Genomic DNA, 20780 nt, shown 5'->3' with positions numbered 1-20780 from the left:
CTTCCCATGAACCCATTTAATGGTCTTCCTTTTTTCCTCCTGCCTGGGAGATTCATATTTAGTTATTATTAATATTTTAGTATCCTTTGTCCCAATCTCCTCCAAACCATCTTACAATCACTCACAATGAAAACCTTATTCTTCCTCTCTTCCACCTCCTCCCTACTCTCACTACAGATCAGTGTCATCTGCAAACATCACAGTCCACAGAGACTCCTGCCTGACCTCATCTGTCAGCCCGTCCATCACCACTGCAAGCAATAAGTGGCTCAGAGCAGATCCGTGATGTCATCTCAATTTAGGTGTCACCACAGTTATTCCCTATTCCCTAAATATAGTGAAGGAACCCAAAGTACTGGACAGTGCATGACTAAATGTACACGGCCAAGTCTATTTAACCAAAATGATGAAAAACAGCTGTGTTGGAAGATAAACTGTTCATCCTCTGGCATTAGCTGACACGAGGCTCAGTATAGATCTCATCATCAGTGAGGTTTGCTTGTAGGTGGGAGATCTCCCATCCTGACGCACACTCTGTAACACAGCAGGGTTCAGAGGCTCATTTTCATATTTTTATTGATTTTTCACCCAGTTTCACTTGTTTGTTTGTTTTTTCTTTTGTCTTCACAGCAGGAAAACTTTAACATACATCTCAGGAATAAAAGATTCCCCACAGATTTAGTAACCCACCCCAGAGCTTTTAATTAAATCACATGGTCTTCCTCAGCAGATTATTCAGATAGCACAGGGTTGTTTTCTCTCTTCTCAAGTTTAAACCCTCATACTGAGTAATGCTCAGGACAAGGAAAAATATATACTGTATATACACAACTGGTCACAACTCATCTGCAGATGAAGATCATGTGACTAACCTTATAGCTCCAAACATCAGAGAGCTGTAAATGAACCTCGTGGTTTTAACCAAGTTTCCAGTGTTCAGAACTTTTAGCTACAGGATTTTAAAGTTTGCTGCAAAATCGATGATTAACTCTGGAAAACAAAAGTAAATACGTCTTCCCGGGTTGACTCAAAGGCTTCATTCAGTCTAAAGACGTCATAAGGCGCTAGTTATTTCTCCATTTGTATTGTTTTTAAAGAATTCACATTGTGAATAAGAGCATCAGCTTTCACGCTGGAGTCTCACAGCCCCTGTTTTTCTCTGCAGAAAGTCACACTTATCTACAAACATTCATTCATGAAGAGAGCCGGACTCTAGACGAAATACAGGAAGAATAAAAGCACAGCTTGGGCATTAAGAGCAAAGTGCACTGATGTCAATTTTCCTCGATTCAAGTCCCCACAAGGTTCGAGCTTTACTTCCGATGCTCGGATGTCTCCGTCTCTCACTGCTTCCTCCTCTTGTATCTGATGACGGGGTTGTGAGGCGTGTGGATCATCGTGGTGTAGTTGATTGTGGGGAAATATCCGTCCACCATGTCAAAGTCGTACATGCGGAGCAAAGTGGACCAGATGGTTTTGATCTGGACGTAGGCAAAGTTTTCCCCAATGCAGCGATGACGGCCTGCAGGCGGAAAACAGGATGGATTTGATTTCATTGAACTCAGTTTGACTGATGTCTGGTTTGGCTTTGAGGTGTTTTATGTTTACTTTATTTTACAGCAAACAAAAAAGCGCTTCTTCATACCGGCTCCAAAGGGCACATAGGCGAACTTCTCCCCTGCGGCAGGATTATCGTTGAGGTAGCGATCAGGTTTGAACTCCATCCTGTCCACCCAGGTGTCATGGAGCCGGTGGTTAACAGTCGGGGAGACGCACACCTGGTGGCCCACAGGGATGGTGTATCCTGCTGCAGTCTGAGAAAGCAGAAGAGAGAGCAGGTACAGCAGTCAGCTGAGGTTGTCTGCGCGTATACATGACATCATAAAATCCAGTGCTGAGGAATGACCCATACCTGAGGAGAGCGAGCCATCCTCATCATCGTCATGATGGGTGGGCGGAGCCGCAGGGTTTCCTTTAAACAGCGCTCCAGCAAGCTGAGATCCTTCAGCTAAAGATGGCGACATGAAAGTTTAGAAAATATCTGGAGCATCAGTCTGGTTTTGAGGAATAAAATAACCTCTTTCAGCTTTTTTTTTTAAATTTATGTAGACCTCCACCTGAATGCAGCAGCAAGGGGGCGCTAAAAACATCTTTACTCCTGTTACCGCAATAATTTTCTACAGCCAGCAGGGGGAGTATCTCTCACAAATCAGAGGTAACATCTGAGGGAGAATACTTACATTTCACATTTAAACCCTGCACATTTTTTTTTTTTTACTCTTCACTATTATTAGCAGTAATGAACCTCATTTTTATCACAGTCCACGGGCGACTTTTACCTGATCGAAGTTGAGTGGAGGCAGGTTTTCCCCGCACACAGCCTTCTGCTCTGCGTAGCAGCGCTCCTGCAGGGCCTTGTCTTTGGCCAGGAAGAAGCCCAGCCAGGCGCTGGTGGTGGAGGATGTGTGCTGACCCGCCAGGAGGAGGCCGATCAGCATCCCTGCAATTTCGTCATCGGTCAGCGGCCGTCCATCTCTGAGGAATGAGAAAGTTTTTTTAGTTCTCAATCCTTCATAGAGTTAATTGTGATTTTTATTTCTTTTTGATAATAAGATCTGAATATTCTGGGTTAAACCAAGTCTCCTTTGAGTCTTTCAGGGCTGGACCATGACATTAAACATAAAACTGTTTCTTTGCATGTTGACTTGCACTGTCATTATGTAATCGCAGGTACATCAGTTCAGTAAGAGTTGGGCAGTAAGTGTGTTACCTCATTTGACAGAAATTTATGGATTTTTCTCTTATGCTCACAGACCTGCAGACAAACCTGCTGCTCTCTGTTTGTATCAAGGAAGAGGCTCATTAGCAGTAATATCTGACACACAGGTTGATTCCTCGCTTATAAACACAGTATGTAAGTCTATAGTGGCAACTAGGGCTGGGTATCGTCACTGATTTCTAGAATCGATTCAATTCCGATTCACAAGGTCCCGAATCGATTTGATCCACGATTCGATTTAATTCGATTTGATTCGATTCGATTCTGGGAAATTTTGACAGTCAGAAATATTATAATTCAGATCAGTACATTTACATATTTTTGTATCTATTAAAAGGAAGCTGACACACGCAAGACTTTATCAAAGGTGTGAGCATCACAGCAGATGCCTTTGTGTCAAAGTAGCTGAAGATAAAACACAGAAAAACATGAAGGTGATTTTCCTGTTCTGGGATTTTATAAAAATATTCTGCAGTACATCAAAAACGAAAGAAAACCATTAATCAACATATGAACATCACCTCTGAAGTTACAGCGGTTTTATTAGAGACACGGCTAAGCGTTTTGCATTTTGCTTAATTTTAAAAAGTTTAAATTTGTTCAATATTGAACGGCAGAAATTAGGTTTACTTTTCGGAAGTAAGTAAAAGGGAAAAAAAAATGTCGGCCGACAGCGCTGTAAACAACGGTAGACTTGTGTGTAACAAGCAAGCGAATAATGCAGAAAAGAGAGAGAGAGAGAGAGAGAGAGAGCTGTGCATGAAGTGTGATTTTTATCCTGAAAAGTCAGCAAAAGTCAGAGGGAATTCATGACGATGTTTATGTGAAGCGTGGTTTGGATCTTCTTTTGCTGCTGGTTCGGTCAATATTGTTTGGAGAGAGATAAAACTAACAGCCATATGATCAGCGCAAAAAGGGCGTAAACACACAGCGCGGACCCGCGGATCAGAATCAGCGAGCTGTCGGCTTTCAGCCCCGACCGTCAGCTGAGAAAAGCGACATCTAACTGATCCTGATCCGTCGGCGCTGTGTGTTTACGTCTTTGTGCAGAAGCCGTGCACCTGCTCTCATTTACTGTCTTAGCTGTTTGGTGGTTGTTGAAATTTTGTGATCTTTCACCTGAGATTCTGGCATTTCGGGCAAAATAAATTAATATTAAAAAATCGATTCAGGATTTTAATGAATCGATTTTACGTTATCCAAGCCAGAATCGATTTTAATCGATAAATCGATTATAAAAACCCACCCCTAGTGGCAACTGTGCTTTCTCCTCCAGCTCTTTGTTTACTTATACAGCAAATGTCCACACCTGTGGTCTGGTTTTGTCCTACTCTTTGACCCTGGGCTGTTTTGTTGTTTTAGCGCTTGTTCTGAGCCGCTGATGTCACCTTACTTGTATGTGGAGTCCATGAAGGTCTGCAGGATGTCATCTGCTTTCTCTTCAGAGCTCCTCCGTTTCTGAATCACTTTGTAGAAGATGTTCTTGATCTCTCTGTGAGCTCTGTCCCTCTTCCTAAACAACAAACAAACAAAAAAACAGAGGTAAATATTTCCAAACAGTATTGTGCTGTTTGCATCATATCACATTGAATCCCTCTGGTATTTCTTTTGCCTGTGTGATGCCATCTTTTTTTTCCAGTTTTGTTTTTTTTTAAATCTGTCTAGTCAAATTAAATCCAGTGTTGTCTTCACCCTGTGTGCAGACGCAGCACTGTACTGCATGAAGATGTGTGAGAGACCTACCTGAAGCTGGGCAGGGGCAGCCAGCCCGGCAGGAGCCACGCAGCGTGGGTAAATCCTCCGTCCAAGTCGGCGTAAAGCTGGGCCACGCGTTCATCCAGCATGCTGCGGATCTCTTTCCCGTGCAGGCAGCTGCTGGCTGTGAGGATAATCAGCTCGGACAGAGCCTCGAACAGGTCTGAAACAGGTCAAAGTTCATTGACAAACGTTTGGTTTTTGATCTAATCTGTATCAAGTTTTATGGTTAACTGTTTTGGACTCAGCGTTGCAAATATCGGTGTCTTACTTCTCTCCCCGCTGTCTCCCCATTTCTGAAAATACTCGATCGTCTCTCTCTCAATGATCTCGATGTGTTCCCTAAAACGAGCAATGTTCAGCCCCGTCTTAAACATCTTCTTCTGCTCCAGAAAAATCTGCAGCAGATTAAAAGGAAACATGCATCTCAGCTGATCTTAGCATGCAGAAACTCTTTAATACATTTCCACCTTCCTTCTGAGGCGTGAACTTCTCAGGTTCTGGGATACTCACGTGGTTCGGCACGTCGTAGGCGACTCCTTTGCCGAACACCGGAGTGGTCAGTCTCGAGTAGACGTCCTCTGCGTTCAGGTCTTCGTTCTTGCTGTTGAACATCAGCGCGGCTGCGTCGCTGCCCAGCAGGTAGGTGAATGTTTTGCCCACCATAGTGAAGCTGAATACAGGGCCGTACTGTGGGGGGAACAGCAGACACGCAGGAGTTCAGACCGCAGGGGTCAAAGTAAAATAAATCTCTGACAACTGAGTTAAAAAAAACTAAATAATATATATACAGATTAAACTCTAGATCAGTGGTCCCCAACCCCCTAAATATATGATATGATAAGATATGGAACCTAAATCAGATTAGGGATATTGTACTGTATTTAGCTTTATTTTGTATCGTGCTTTTTCTTTTTCTCGCTCTCATTTTTCATAAATGACTTATACTGTTTACAAATACCAAAACTAGAGCAAAATCAGTCAGGAGCTACAAGGAGAGAGCCAGAGTTGCCTTGGCCTGTTGTCGCTTTCATTTGCACCACAGGAGCTGAAATGGACTCACGATGGTTTAAAAGCATTTCCTCATTTTTAAAGCAGTTTATCTTCATGATCATCTGCTTTGTTCAAACTTTGAACCGCTGTCAATGTTTAGAGTTAATAACTTAAAGTAATTGGAGGGGGGGGCTAATCTTCATATTTTAGGACTGATTATTAAACTGTTTCATTTCTTCTGATTGAAAACAGTCGCAGGTTCATTTTTCAAAACACTTACTTTGTTATAGGCATTTTCCAGAAACTCAATGGGGCTCTTTCCAAAAGCGACGGCATGTCCCAGAAAGGGGATGCTGGAGGGTATGTAGGGTGGATGTTTCTGCGCAGAGAGACATAAATAAATAACAATAAAAAAAAAATAACAGTGACTTGAAACTAAAGCTTAGATAACGGTAACTGTTTTTCGTCTGAGCACACTCACCACGTCCACGTCTGTGGACTGTTTGAGCAGCAGTTTGGAGATGTATCCCAGAGTGAGGGTGAAGACGGACGCTGCTAACACCACGGAGGTCAGGTTCTCGTTCATTTTCCCCATAGTGTCCCCGAGCAGTTTAGCGCTCATCTGATAAATGTGCATCGACATTTTTCCTGATAGCCCCCGAAAACAAAACCTTTAAAAACTTAACCCCGAAACGGCCCCGGTCACCGTCCACCTGCTGAAAGGCTCTCGGTCGAGAACAGTTGGTGATATTTCCCCAAAGTCTCGACCTGTCAACACTCGTCCTGCCCCCGCCTGACCAATGCTGGATTTTGATTGGTTGCTGACCACGTGTCAGTCAAGCAGCTCTCGCTGTGAATGGTTGAGGCTACCTGAACCGATGTCTTGCTACATGATGTCACACCAGCAGGGCGACCATCGATTTTAAGACCTTTTTTTTTTTTTTAATTTAAACTTTTTCATGTACCTCCAGAATTCAACAATACGGGACGTTAAAGTCCTGCAAAGATAACGAAATATATTATAATGTTTAATATTATATTATTATATAAACGTTTACAGCAATTCAATTCAATTTTATTTATATAGCGCCAAATCACAACATAAGTCGCCTCAACAGCAATAAATGAGCTGGTTTGCAGTTTGTTGTGGGTGTGTCGGATCATTAATGATTGTGACTGCTATCATGAAATTAGCAATACATGAGCGTGCACAATAGCAACATTTTCCTTTCAGTAAAAGCATAAAATCAATTGCGGAACCTTAAATAAATAAGTAACTAATAACCACTTCAAAATCCTGTGATGGAGTGCAACTAGTACAGGAGCTGGGCTACAAATATGTTTTAAATGAGGTTTATTTTCATCAGTAGCCTTGAAAACCTCATAAGTTCAGTTCTTTAATATACATTATTTTAAAATATATATATGCCAAGAAAATATCCTCCATAGCTTTACACCACCAGGTGAGACCAGGAAATGTTTGGTGATGATGCACAAACTGTAGGTTTCCTGTTCTTAACTGGCAAGAGAAGACCACCCAGTATGGTCTTCTGCTTTAATGTTTGATGTAGTGTGCATTGAGAGATGCTCTTCTGCATATCTTGGTTGCAGCCAGCTGTTATTTGAGTAACTGTTGCCTTCCTTTCAGCTAAAACAGCCCAGCCACTATTCTCCAACTTCTGGCATCAACAGGGCATTTTCACCCAGTGAAGAGAGAAGAGAGAGTGCTCCCCATTTATAATAAAGCAAATATTGATTTTCAGCCTCCATCGAATGAATTCCTCTAAAAAAATAACATTGTCATTTCTGCCTAAATATGAAAAACACATCTGATCATACAATCAATCACTTTATTAAATAATAAACATATTTACATGCCATCAAAATCCAGGAAACATTAAAATAGAGAATGTGAAGTATATCACTAAGCCAGTTGTACAAAATGAGGCTCTTGTGGAAAGGCTTTCCAGAGTTACTGCAGTCAGATGATGGTCGGAACAAACAACCCGAACTGGGAATTTTTTTGGCAGGTAGTTTCTTCAACAGTTTTCAGCCATAGGCGTATTTGTCTGTGATGCCTTTCTCATTTGGAGTTATCTGCCCACTCAGTTTCATTAAGAGCTTCACAATAAGGCCAGCCTGAAGGGAAAGAATAGACCTTAAAGGTTAACAACCATATATATTTCAATAAATATTATTTGGATTTCAAGAAAAGCTTTATTACCTGTTTTGTGTGCACGATGAAGTTCATTTTGTTGTCACCACTGTGTATCTGGAAATACTGGTCTGCATGTCCAAGCTGCCATATAAACGTGCTATACTCTAAACTGATGAGAAGGACCTGCAAGAGAAGAAGTGTAATAAAATGTCACATCAAGCTTCTTCAACTAAAACTTAAAAACCAACAAAAATACAGCATTATCGTTTAATCTATCCTATGGTAATCCCAGAGGGAATATTTAAGTAAAAATCTAACTAATCTAAGAATGCAAGTTCAAATACATTCTGTAGATGCAAACGGCTTTGTGCTATTGTGCTTCAATCGAGCACGTATTGCATATGCTTTAAAAACAGGCAAATTCGTGTGGGAGGGCCCATGCTCATAGTCATCTATCCATTTGCTCCACCAAGCTGAAGAATAAGTAGCTTTGTAGCTTTACATTCACAAACTAGAGCTTAAAACATAAAAAAAAAATAAAAATTTAAAAACCCAGCAAAACGGCATTTTACCTTAGTTTCCATGTTCATGAGATGCAGTCCCTTTGTGTTCACCCCCACGTAGACACGGATGACTTTGTGGTTGCTTGCGCTGGCCTTGGTGTAGACCTGGCCTGTGAAGAAAGCTGCTCCGTAGGTCGGGATGTCCCAGCAGTTCTGCAAGAAGAGCCGCTGCAGGTGGTGCATCTCTTTACTGACCCCCTCGCTGGTGCTCAGAGCCTGTTGGTGAGAGAGGGACAGGACCTGATGTCACCTCAGGGAACACTGAAATGTATTTATAAGATAAAAAGCAATTAAAATAAAAACACAAGTGTACTTTATACTCATGAAGAATCCTGTTGGTCCAGTGGTATGCTTTGCTTTTCACCTTGGATATCGGCACGATTGATTTGAGGTTTTCCTCACTGTTTACATAAAGCACAGATTTTATCCGAATGCAAATAAATCAGTTTGTTAGAGCAGATATTAAAAGTGATTTAAACACAAAATATGATTCGTCTCTTACTTGAGGAACCCTTGCTTGTGCTTCTTACTCTCATAGTTGCCATAGATGATTTGCAGGAGGAGGCTGGCCAGCGTGATCAGCTTGTTGTCTGGAGCAGGGAAGAAGCCCTTGAGAAGGCAGTGCCGGGCCTCGTCAAACAGGATAAGGATGGCCAGCGGATCCTCCACCTGAAACAAAGCCACCAGCAGGAAGCTGATGAAGAGCTCTCAAAACATTTCGAGTTGAGCTGTCACTGATGCTTAGGTGGTGAAAGTGACCTACCTTTTTCTCAATTTCAAGGGGCAGTCGGACATCCCTGCGGAGGAAGAGCTGTGGCGTTTCCCTTTGAGGATCCAGCACTGTGAGATCTGTCACAATCTCAGTCCAGATCCGGAGGTGCTGCAGGGGTTTGTGGTACGGCTTCAGCTGCAGGTCTAACACACAAAACCACACGCACACAAATCTTTCTGGGATCTTGCAGTGACACCACTAACTACAGCTTTTGGTCTTTATTGCATTGATGTTACTAAATTAAATAAATAAATACATTTGGAAAAAAAAGAAACGAGTGGACTCACGGAGGTTCTCTGAGCAGATCCAGATGGTGAAGTATTGCTGGGTCTCCTGAGACAGACGCATCCCCTCCATGATCTGCTGCACAGTTGTGTTGTTGCCATGCTTGAGCTCTACAGAGCGATACGAGCCGTCCATGCGGTAGATGCGCACCTTCTCGTACTGTGGATCACAAACAGCACAAATGGTGGATTTCTTAATATTAAGTTTAAAGTCAAAAGACACGACGCTTTATTCTTTATGCCATCTTACACCCCGTACACACCAACAAAAACTCGCGGGCAACAGTACTCTCGCGATATAACAGAAAACAAGTTAACAATCTTTCTCTTAAAAATAAAAGTATAAACCTCTCTTTAAAACATTTGTATACATATATATGTAAACAAAAAAACTTGTCAACATTGTTGAACATTCAGGAAATATTTCAATACACTTCGCTTTACTTAAAGCATACTATAACACTAAAAAGTGTTATATCAGAAGGAAGCTGTCATGTCTGCTCTGTGTTGTTATAACTGCACATGTGCATGTGTTTTACTGGATACCCCTTTTCTTCAAACAAGGAAAAAAAATATCAAAATGAGTGAACGCATCTATGCCAGACTCAATATCAACAACATATAAGGTTAATTAAACATGGCACGAGCAAACAAACTAAACAATGACTAGCTCATTATGAAAAAGCATGAAAAACACAGCTACAAAAATCCACAAGCTTTGCTGCTATAATCCCAGAGCTTTCATGACTCAACCCCTCAGGGCCATTCCTTTGCCCAATATCAGAAACATAATTCTTTATGGAGTGCTGGTTTCTATTTAAGGAAAAGACAATAATGACATGCAAAATAAGAGTGAAACATGGCTTAGTCCTGGGAATGTCTGACACCTTTGACTGTTCTTGAAGGAATATCACCAACAGGCGATCAAAAAAAAAACAAACAAAAAAAACAAAACAAAAAAAAACAAAAAAAAAAAAAAAACTTAACTGCCAGGGAATTACATTCACAAGTCACTTTAGGTACAACTTTCCAATTGCTTATCAACACAACCCATTACATGGGAACAAGTCATTGCATTAAGACAAGTAGACATGGTCAAGATGACCTGCTGTAGTTAAAACGGGGAAGAATTGTGATAAAGGTGACTTTGAACGTGGCATCAGAGATCAACTTGGTTATTATCTTGCCCAAGGATCCTCTGGCACGCAGACTGGAGCAACCAGGGATCAACCCAGCAACCTTCCAATTGGTGCACGACGTGCTCCTGAGCTACAGCCACCTCATCTGGATTAGGATCTAAAGCAGCATTTATATTCTCATCAAACTCCTCAATTATGTTTTATTGTTTATTATTTTTGTTATTACCATTTTATGTACTGTGATGCCTTTAGGATGCCATATTTGTTTAACAACTATTATGTTACATTAAAATACAACAACAACAACAACAACAACAACGCCTGCAAATCAATCAGCAAAAATATATGCATTGGGAAGTCTATACTTATGGGCTTAAGTATGCTGAAGTGTATTTAGAAATAATTGCAAACTTTATCTCGATAACATCCTGAAAAGGCTGTTGTTCCACACAAAGGAATAACAAATAGTGTAACTGTGTGACTCACTGGTTTGCTGTTGGCTTGCTGCAGAAGTTTCACAGTCTCCTCCCACTCGTTCTGTTTGTTCTCCTCGCACACTTGGAACGGCGATCTCTTCTGCTGGTCTTCTATGTGCTATTGGTGGAGGAGTCAGTATCATGACATAGTGATTAATGTTTACCACTTTATTATGTAGTATGTGGATACTGATAAAAGACAAATCAGCAATTATTATTATTATTATTATTACTACAAACCAATAAAAAAAAAAGTTACATTTAGCTGCAACAGGATTTCTTTGAAGTAATAATAAAAAAAAAGAAAAAGAAAAAAGTGTTAAATTTGTACCCGGTCGATCTCAGGGTGCTGCAGCAGCAGTTGGACGATCTCTGCGTGGCCTCCTCGGGCTGCAAAGTGCAGGGGGGAGCTGAGCTGGCCGTTCAGCAGGTTGGGATTACAGTTACCCTTCTCCAGCAGCAGCTTGGTTGCCTCAACTTTACCGTGCCTGGATAGAACCACATAAATATCAAACTTAAACATAAGTAATGGGAAAAAAAAGAAGAAGAAAAAAGACCAGGAAAATAAGAAATTTTGGATACTTTTAAGCCTTTCTTGAGCTGTCAGATGAGCAGGAGACTCACCAGCAGGCATAGTGTATGGGAGCCCAGTGATCGTTGTCCAGCTGCTTGACTGAGAAACCGCTGTCCAGAAGCTTAGAGATCAGCTCAGTGTCTCCTTCCAGGGCACTGCGGTGGAGAGGAAAGTCGTCCACCCACTGGTGATCCCTGTGGAGACAGGAATTTATGCTGAAGAGAACAGTGACTAAACATGACTTCAGTTCAAGGCATCCACGTTGTTAATCAAGACTGTCCAGTGCGCCCCAAAAAGAGACAAAGTTAGACACAAAGTCGATAGCAGTTAACCAAAACAAGCCCTCACTTGTCTTCTGTCACACAGTTGGGTCCATGCTGCCATTTCTCCCTCTTGGGGATCTGGATCTTGGAATAGTCTGGTGCCCCAAGCCCAAAGTATGGGTTGATGATAACTTTGTCCACCTGCAGACAAAACGAAAGGAGGGCGATTTAAGTTTCCAAATCCACCAGAAGAATTATGTTTCTTTGCATATATAAAGCCTTACCCTGTTGGTGTACTGCAGATCTGAGCCGTAGAGTGGATTCAGGATGCACATGTCAGCCTTCTCCAGGGACATCATCTTGCTCTTGATCTCCAGAGCAGTGTAGCCCATGTGCAGACCCTCATCACTCAGTTTGCCCTCGCTGCTGTAAGCCGGATTGCTTACGTTGGTCTTCACCCGCTCCACGGGTGCTGGTCTGAATAAAGCAGGGATGGCATGAGGCACAGTGTGCTGCTCTGCTAACCATCTGCGGAGGGGAAAGAAGCAAAGGGAAGGGGCGTTTACCTCTGACAAAATCGCAGAGCTAAAGAGCACATTTACAGACTTCTCTTTACTTGTCTAAAGCCAGGAGCATCTTGGAGGTGACGGAGCAGAAGTGAGTGCTGGTCTCACTGCACACCCGCATTATGTCGTGGAAGCAGTAAAAGCTGGGGCTCCCGGGGCTGTGGACAGGCTTGCTGTTGTCTGTATAGAAGGACTCATTAATCTACTGCATGCACAGCTTAAACTTTGTTAAACGTTAAATAAAATTAGCTAGATCAGTTCAGGATGAGATATAGTTTACTTACCTTTAACACTGACTGGTACAACAAAAAGTGAGGCTTCTTTCCCTTCATTGTCACCTTCAAGAATAAATTTCTTCATGTGCACCACACGCTTTCCTGCACAGCAAAAACACTGGTTAGATCAGTGGTTCCTAACTCTCCCCCCAAACAACAGTTTAATAAATCAGCTTGTGCACAAATGCGTCAGCCTCACCAGCGCAGCTTTGGTTACTGGAGAGCGGTTTGATCGTTTCATCAACATAATCCAATATGGATTTGGATTTGTCTCCTCCTGCTTTGAGCTTTGTTGCCAGAAGGACTTTCTTTCTTTTCTTCTCCTTCCCTTCTAAAGGCACTTCTTTTAAAAGGATCTACCCAGACGCCAGAGGAAAAACATGCAAACAGAGGCTCAGTTAGAAACTCCAGTGGGTCTGAATTCACTGAAGGGTGTTTATTATTCATGCATACAGCAGTGATATGCCCAAACCAACAATACATTACAGGACATCAGTGTTCTTTCCACCTCACTGTAAGACGTCGAGGACAGTGTGTTAACTGATTGTCTGCCTACCTCATAGGCTTTGGCTCTGTATTCTTTCGAGCTCAGGCTGACTTGATTCTTCGGACGAAGCACAGCAACAAACACATCCTCGAGGGTGTCCTTGTTGCCCATCGTGGCGTCTTTTCCTCAGACCTGAGAAAATATGCTACATGGGGGCCAAATGCCGTGGAGAGACATGCCTAAAACATGGGGGAAAAAATATCAAAAAAGGTGAAGGTTGCTAAGAAAAGTAATTCAGTGTTTGAGCAGTGACACTCAGTCTATACACAGGTTTAACTGATCACAGAGCGCCTACACTTTAGAAACTTTGGATTCCAACACCAAAGCAAGTGACCGACCTGGAGCCCCACAGCTCTCACTGCCAAAACCAATCACCCATTCACACAATTTTATAATGTCCAACGTTGTTTAATGCTGTCACCACGTGGACAGAGAAAGTGAACACACCCATGTGGGAGTTTGCAGTTACATGCAAACTAAATGTGCTTAACACAGAAGATCAAAAACATAAAACCTGTGGCAGTGAAAACAGCAAAATACAGCAACCCACCCCCATCACCACCTATTTAGTGATTAAAAAGGGTCAAGTCTGTTTTTAAATTTATGCACAGTTGTAACTGATCTCAGGTAAGCTTGTTCCAAAGAACTGGACCACAATAACTGCAAGCACCTTCAACACACTTGGATCTAATTCTGGGAATCTGGACCTGGATCTGGACCAGGTCAGATAGGGTTGTAAACAGTGTGTCTGTGAAGGTTCTCAGTCATCCAGTAAACAGTGGGCAAGTCAGAGATATACCGGGTGTGTTGAGGGCAAACCATTAAAATACTTTTATTAGTTAATAAAGCTTTCAAAGGCAATTTTATAATTTTAATGGGAACAAATTAAGTTCCTTCAATACTGAGGCAATATGCTCAAACTTTCATGTGCCTGTAAGGACTGTGTGCCATGTTGTGATCTTAAGTCATCCTACTGATGAGTTGGGTAATCCAGTGAATAGAGCGTTACAATAATCTAACCTGCTTGATGTGATTGCATGAACCAATTTCCCAGTCAGTTTGAGATAAGGATTTTCTAACGTCAGATATATTTTAAGGGATAGAAAGCACTTCTAGTAACCTTATTGATGTCATAATCCAACCTGGGATCAATGTCCAGAACTGCTGATTTGTTAACTTGCTCACTGTGTATCTGTGTAGGGCTGATGCATATGAACACATTTTCTGTTTCCGTCGTTGTCTCTGGCTGTCTTCTAGCACTTGCGGGTGTAGCACTTATGCTGCACCCAAAGTAAGTGTGGTAAGAACTGCTGCAAACTTCACTCTCAAGTTTGACTTAACAGCTGTGGAGTTGTGAAGCATAGCGGTGCACCATAGAGAACCTTTTAACCCCGTCCTCCTCGATGCCTTTTGTCTTGTACAACATAAAATATTCACAAAGACCACGTTTACCACACTGAGGTAGTACCCCCCTCCCCCAAACCAATCACACAATTTAATGAACACCTCGTAAACACACGAAGTGTAAGATTAGACCTGCTGCCAAATTTACACAGAAATCAGAAAAAGAGAAAATATCCAGTGACCGGCAGTTCTAAGGTGACAATGCCCTGCTGATGCCATAGCAAGGCAACAACAACTCAAATAGGTAAACGGTATGCAGAAGAGCACCCTGACGCAGAAGACCACACCAAGTACCACAGCTGTCAGCTAAGAACAGAACAATTCACAGGGGCTCACCATAATTGGACAACAGAAGAATGGAAAAGCATTTCTGCTGCTACGATCAAATGGTAGCGTCAGAATAATCCACAGTTCAGCCTGCCGCTGGTGGTGTAACAGTGTGGGAGATATTTTACTGGCATACTTTGGCCTCTTTAGTACCATCAGAGCCTCATTTACACTGCACAGCCCACCTGAGTATTTTTGTTGACCATGTCCATCTCTTTACGACTACGGTGCAGGATAACACACCATGTAACAAGCTCAAATATTCTCAAACTGCTTTAAAATATACCTCTACATATATATTCTTTTATTATTTCATATTGTATACCTACTATTTTTAATTTTGTAGTGTATTTACACCGTTTTATTTATTGTATCTTATTTTTAGTCACTTTTGAACTGCATATAAATAAGTAAAATATAATTTAACACACAGTAAAACTAGTAAGAGTCATCTCAGAGACAAACTTGTTGAGTTCAAAGACAGGTCACGCCCCGGAAACCAGGCTCGGCTGTCTTTCAACTGTTATTACACGGACACCTTTACATGTTGTATTTTATACACACACACGGTATACACTGTCGTATTCAACCAGTTGTCATACATTTCCTTGTCCACGTTAAACGACAGAACTTTTAGAGGGGAGTCAGCAGCAGTAGCTGGGATGCTACATTCATCTTCATCAATGTTTTTTTCCGCTTTTCCGAGCAGCTGAAACTTACCGAAAGCGACGTGACTTTCTTTCAAAACCACCAAACGGAGCTTTCCTCGGCTCTCCGCTCGTCTTAATTGGGTTAAATTAGCGGTCTGAAGCCGGGAGGTTGCCCCAGCACCGCTTCCAGGAGCAGTTATTTTTGGGTTGAGGTAGTTGCAGGCCTTTTTAAGACGGGGCAGGGCTGCAGAGAAACAGAGGAATCACGTTACGTTTGAGTGCAGCAGCTGCGGCAGGACGACAGAGGACTCTGCTGGTGAGGGGGACCACGTACACTCAATAACAAAGCATGAGCGTCAGGTAGCGTCTGCTGTGCTCCGTAAGACTTATTTATGGATATATTTAAAAAAAAAAAAATCAAGTCTATCTCTAATTTTGTGAGTTTTTCAGAATTTCAATATGATTTATTGTCCTCTTAAAAGACCGCCTCCCCCGAAAAATCTATGGAAGCTTGTTTAAATATTTTTTTTGAATTGTCATCCATAAGTCAAAATTTCAGGTCATTAGCTCAAATTTTGACTTACAGGCTTTGAAATGTTGAGATATTTTGACATAATAACATAATAATCATTCAGAAGTTTTACAAGTAGTAGTACGAGTTTCGCTTGCTATGAAGGCTATATGCAATTTTTAGGATAATAAAAAATACATTTTGAATTGAATATTATAGCCAACAGCTAATATAGATAGATAGATAGATAGATAGATAGATAGATAGATAGATAGATATTTTAGATGTTTCTCCGCTAGAGGGGTGTATAAAGCAAATAAACGTATGTATTAATTGGATCAGTTGTATAACTTAAGCTAGCGATGTCTTTTATTAACCATAATGAATTAGCAAATTTAACAGATAAATGTGTGTTAAATATATCCTGATCATTGATATTCCTCACATTAGTTCCCACACTTTCTCACAGTCTTCAACCCTGACTGATAAAAAGGGAAAAAATTTTATGTATATATTTGAAGAACTGGTGAAACTCACTGTCAAAAGCGACCTCCCAAATCACTTCGACTTGAAATTTCAAGTTAATTTTTCAGAGGTTTGTGTTATTAAGCTGAAATTTTGAGGAAATCTGAAACTATGTGTTTTGTTTTTTTAATTTTTTTACAGGCAGACTCAAATTTCCATATAGGAAAATCGAAAGCTGACAGGAACTCTGGGAAAGAGTGTGGGGGAATAACACACTGGGGGTGGTTTTGGGGCAACCTTGAACCCATACCTCTACATATGGGTTTTGCATATGGGTCACCTGCTCAACCAAGTGAGCTGCACAGTAGATTCACCCCAGTGCTATTTATGCTTAAAGCGTAATCATAATTCATGAATTATGTAGTCTGTACTCTAACAGGCTTCTTTAAACCCAGAATAATTACTACATTGTTGAACTCAGTGAAAGAAAGGAATGTATTAAATAGACATCAAGTTCTCATGAAGTCAAGTCAATTGTTTTGCTGGTATTATGATAGCAGTTTCTGTTTCAGAGAGCCACTTTTCAAAAGGAACTGAAGTATGGATATAAATAAAATTCTTGTGAGTTTATTAACTGTGTAGTGGGGTTTGGTTTCTAGCAGCTCAGCAGACTGAGTTATTAGAGAAGTTCCAGACTTGCCCCTCATGAATTGACTTTATTTTTTTTGCTGCAGCTTTATTTCACAAATATACAACTTGACTGTATAATAATTCATACATTTTATTGTATAAAATTTCAGCATCTATTGAGGCGCAGCACAAAGCAGCTGAACATTATAGTGGTAACTCTGAAAGCAGTATACATTGTCAAGACAACAAGTAAGATGCTGCAGTACAACCATCCAGTGCAGCTCAAGTGCTCAAATGAAAACATGGCTTTGGTCTTACATATATTTTTATATAATAGCATAATTTATTTTTTTTAAATCCACAGCTGAGAGTCCTGATTGGTCCCCTTGTTAGTACCACCAGACTCAAAGGATGTCCTCTCTCCTTGTGGGGCTTAGGATGCTTGGGGTTTGCACTCGCTGAGCACCTCCTGCATCTTCTCCTGGATGTCCTGCACCCTGCCAGTCCACTTCTCGCGCACTTCATCTTCATCGTCCTCTGTAACAGCTGTGTAGCCCATGAGGGCGATGAGGCCCATGTGGAAGAGGTGGGTGATGTGTGAACAGCGGCGCTCCATGATTTCTCGGTCGCCTTCACAGTGTTCAAAGTACACTTTTAGCAGCGGTTTTCCGAATAGCGTTTGTGTACCCACCACACCACGATAATACACATCCAGGCTCATGTCAGACTTGTCCCTCTCATAAATCTTCTCAAAGGTCTCCATGTGGCGCGTGGCGTTGCCTGGATCTTTCTTCACCAGTGCCACCATGTTGTTGAAGGCATTGTACTGGTGCTTGATGTACTCCTCGTACTTGCCGTAGGTTTCGTTCACCTCGTCAATGTGGATCTTCTTCAGGCATTCCTGGTTCTTCTGAGAGATGCTCTGTAGTTTGGTGTGGATCGCTTGAAAGTCCTTCTCCAGAGGATGATCCTCTTCATCCATCAGGCCCTTGCGAGCCACTCCAACCAGGGAAGAGACAACACCAAAGATGGGGTCAATGGAGGAGGCGAAGGAGGAAACCTTCTCCACACAGCACAACACTTTGGCTGCGGTCTTCTTGATTTGTGCTGAATCAGCCATCACTGCTGTTTTTCTTCTGCCAAGTTAAAAGTGCACACAGAGTGAATCTGGAGAGACAGAACAAAAGATTTTAAGGTTAAACAGACTAATACTTATACAGCACCTTTCTGCTCTATTTGAGCACTCAAAGTGCTTTCTTCTTAAAAGCTTCATTCACCTAATATTCACACACTGACACTGGATCGAAAACATCTGGAGCAATTAAGGGTTTAGTATACTCCCCAAGGTTGCTTTGATATCCAGACTAGAGGAGTCAGGGATTGAACCACCGATCTTTCAACTGGTAGATAGCCCTCTCTACTTACTGGCCCTTTAAAACTGCATCCACACTGTGCTAGATATAGCATATGACCACACCAGCTTTAACTCTGAACTGGGTCGCAAATCCCTCTTTTTCTTATGGCTGCTCCCGTCACTCATCCAAGTGACCTCTTCAGAAGTCATCTAAGTGCTACATCAAGATGAACAGAATCCACTTTTTGACATGTTTTGTTAACTATTTTATCATTTGTTTGCCACTACAATTAAATACCCTTCCAAAAAAATTCCCCGCTGGAATGAAAGCCTGCCCACGTTTTGCACCTAACAGGTGTGTTAAGTCACAAACGTTTCCCCCCTTTTCACAGGCCAACTAAAAGCAAGCTAACTGCTGGCATACACACATGTCACCAGCTGCTGCCTATGCACCGTATCGTGTAGAGTAATACTTAAAGGTGTCATCTTACACTTAATGTTATGGGCAACATGTGACAGGGAAGGCATGTGTCATTACTGATAAACCTTTTGGTGTTTTCTAAGTTTTTCATGTAAAAACACAAGGAAGAATTTTGTTAACAAAGTAAAAGTCCAGTTCAGTGATACTTCATATGTGACAGAGCACAAAAAAGACCCACAAATAATCACGTCTATGATACGTGAGCAAACTTTTGTCATTTTATGTCAAAAAAAGTTAGTAATTCTTAGAAAACTTGTAACAACATATAGTTTAAGTTTAAAGAGAAGTATTCAGCTAAAATGAAACAAGCATGGTTTTATAATTTCAATCACTGGCATTTTGTTTGCAGTAAAGCACAAAAAATACATTTTTATGCAAAATAATATGTTAAAGACTCAAAGATGATCAATTCTTAATGACGTAAAGAAGGATATAAGCGAATCCTTTCATTTAGGAAGCATAAACCGAGACAATTTACTGAATGATTACTTACCACATCAGTGTAAATGTTCATCTGTGAAACTATGCATCCACATCTAATAGCAGTGCATCTTTGTCATACTTCTAGCATTAATCATCAATCTCAATGTTGTCGTGCTGGAAAAATAACTCAGGGATAACAGTAGGTGTGTCTATTTGTAGTAACACTAGAAAGACTGGAAACAAAGAAATGGCTCCAGGTTGTGAACTTCAGTAGATCATCTACTGAGCACTTTCAATCCCAGAAGCTATTTCTTTTGGCAGCTTCAACCTAAACCCAGTCTCGGGATTGTGTTGCTGTTTGTTTCCAAGCTTGTTTCTCTCATTTCCTGATTCTCTGCCTCTCCTACATGAATCACCCTAGCATGCTGCTACCAGTCCCCCCTATCAAACTCGCTTTCAAATAGACTCTAAACACCCTTCAGATCAGAGACTGTGAAGCACAGAAGGCAGATGTTTACTCACCAAAGATAAAACTGCTGGTTATCCTCAGTCTACTGCAGCCGTCTGGCTTTGCCTTCCACCATTTTCCACCCTATAGTCAAATAAGGACAACCCCTTCCTGCCAAATAAGGGAGCAGATACAAGGAAGTGAGTCATGCGTGCTCTGTGCTGATTGGCTGAGAGAGTCCATCTAGAAACACTGTGGCTGAAGCTCCAACCACATGCTGGAATACCAGCCCTTGTTGCCTTTTGTCATTGTTTTAATCATATGGTCACACACCTTCCCAACCAGTTTGGGTGACGAGATACTACAGAAATTATCAGTAAAATGAAGTGAAATGCATCATCGCGCCTAATGAGCAGAAACAAATGTCTCCCTATTGTCTTTGCTGCTTATGTGTGTTAGTATCAGTATCGTCATGAAAGAAATATTTATTCATTGTCTTTGCATTTATTCGTTCATTCATTTTTCAGGATGTGAGTTGAGACGAATAACAAAAGAAAACCTGTGTTTCTGGAAATGGCTTTGTTTACTAGTGAAAAAGAACATTTCAAGATACAGTATCACTGCCTGCTGACAGCAGCTTTCATTTGAATATTTTTCATACTAGTCACATAAAACTTACGTACACACTTTTATTTTTTTGGTATGTTTTCTTTTTAGCATTTCACGACATTTGAGACACAAAAATATAAAAATAAATGAATAAATATTGGCGCACTAAGAGTTTAGCAAGAGGAAATGTTATTTAAACCTAAGAGTTTTATGTTTATTTAAAATTACATCTGTTCACGAGGAAGTCAAATGGAGGAAGTCAAACAAAGTGTTACTTTTTGACCACCAGAATTGAGTCTAAGCTTTCGCCTCCTCTCTTATTTACAAAGGTCTC

The 20780-nt window shown here is 41.2% G+C and overlaps 3 protein-coding genes across 3 annotated transcripts; all 3 read right to left on the bottom strand.

Moving 5' to 3' along the window:
* Nucleotides 1–550: 550 nt before the first annotated feature.
* cyp51a1 (cytochrome P450 family 51 subfamily A member 1) lies at nt 551–6276 on the bottom strand. Its single transcript, XM_085396497.1, has 10 exons — nt 6009–6276; nt 5808–5906; nt 5048–5224; nt 4806–4932; nt 4523–4697; nt 4173–4292; nt 2340–2535; nt 1913–2008; nt 1646–1814; nt 551–1522 (listed from the first exon to the last, which is right to left on the bottom strand). The coding sequence occupies exons 1-10, from the start codon at nt 6168–6170 to the stop codon at nt 1344–1346; spliced, it is 1500 nt and encodes a 499-aa protein (XP_085252623.1). The 5' UTR covers nt 6171–6276; the 3' UTR covers nt 551–1343.
* Nucleotides 6277–7363: 1087 nt separating this feature from the next.
* Nucleotides 7364–15794, bottom strand: krit1 (KRIT1 ankyrin repeat containing). The gene is made up of 17 exons (XM_085396407.1): nt 15596–15794; nt 13154–13323; nt 12797–12953; nt 12607–12699; nt 12373–12502; nt 12041–12284; nt 11842–11957; nt 11544–11687; nt 11251–11407; nt 10930–11037; nt 9308–9464; nt 9012–9163; nt 8751–8917; nt 8562–8649; nt 8258–8464; nt 7752–7868; nt 7364–7666 (listed from the first exon to the last, which is right to left on the bottom strand). Exons 2-17 carry the CDS (start codon nt 13253–13255, stop codon nt 7577–7579), a joined length of 2229 nt encoding a protein of 742 aa, XP_085252533.1. The 5' UTR covers nt 13256–13323; nt 15596–15794; the 3' UTR covers nt 7364–7576.
* Nucleotides 15795–17201: 1407 nt separating this feature from the next.
* Nucleotides 17202–20021, bottom strand: rpz2 (rapunzel 2). The gene is made up of 2 exons (XM_085396917.1): nt 19912–20021; nt 17202–18298 (listed from the first exon to the last, which is right to left on the bottom strand). Exon 2 carries the CDS (start codon nt 18249–18251, stop codon nt 17565–17567), a length of 687 nt encoding a protein of 228 aa, XP_085253043.1. The 5' UTR covers nt 18252–18298; nt 19912–20021; the 3' UTR covers nt 17202–17564.
* Nucleotides 20022–20780: the final 759 nt, after the last annotated feature.

The sequence above is a fragment of the Rhamphochromis longiceps genome, linkage group LG22 (genome assembly GCF_057381845.1).
Source record: "Rhamphochromis longiceps isolate RC_006_pf linkage group LG22, R_longiceps_female_GT1.1, whole genome shotgun sequence".
NCBI classification, from domain to species: domain Eukaryota; kingdom Metazoa; phylum Chordata; class Actinopteri; order Cichliformes; family Cichlidae; genus Rhamphochromis; species Rhamphochromis longiceps.
Note: the sequence above shows the minus strand (reverse complement) of the source record. Positions and strands in the feature narration are given on the sequence as shown.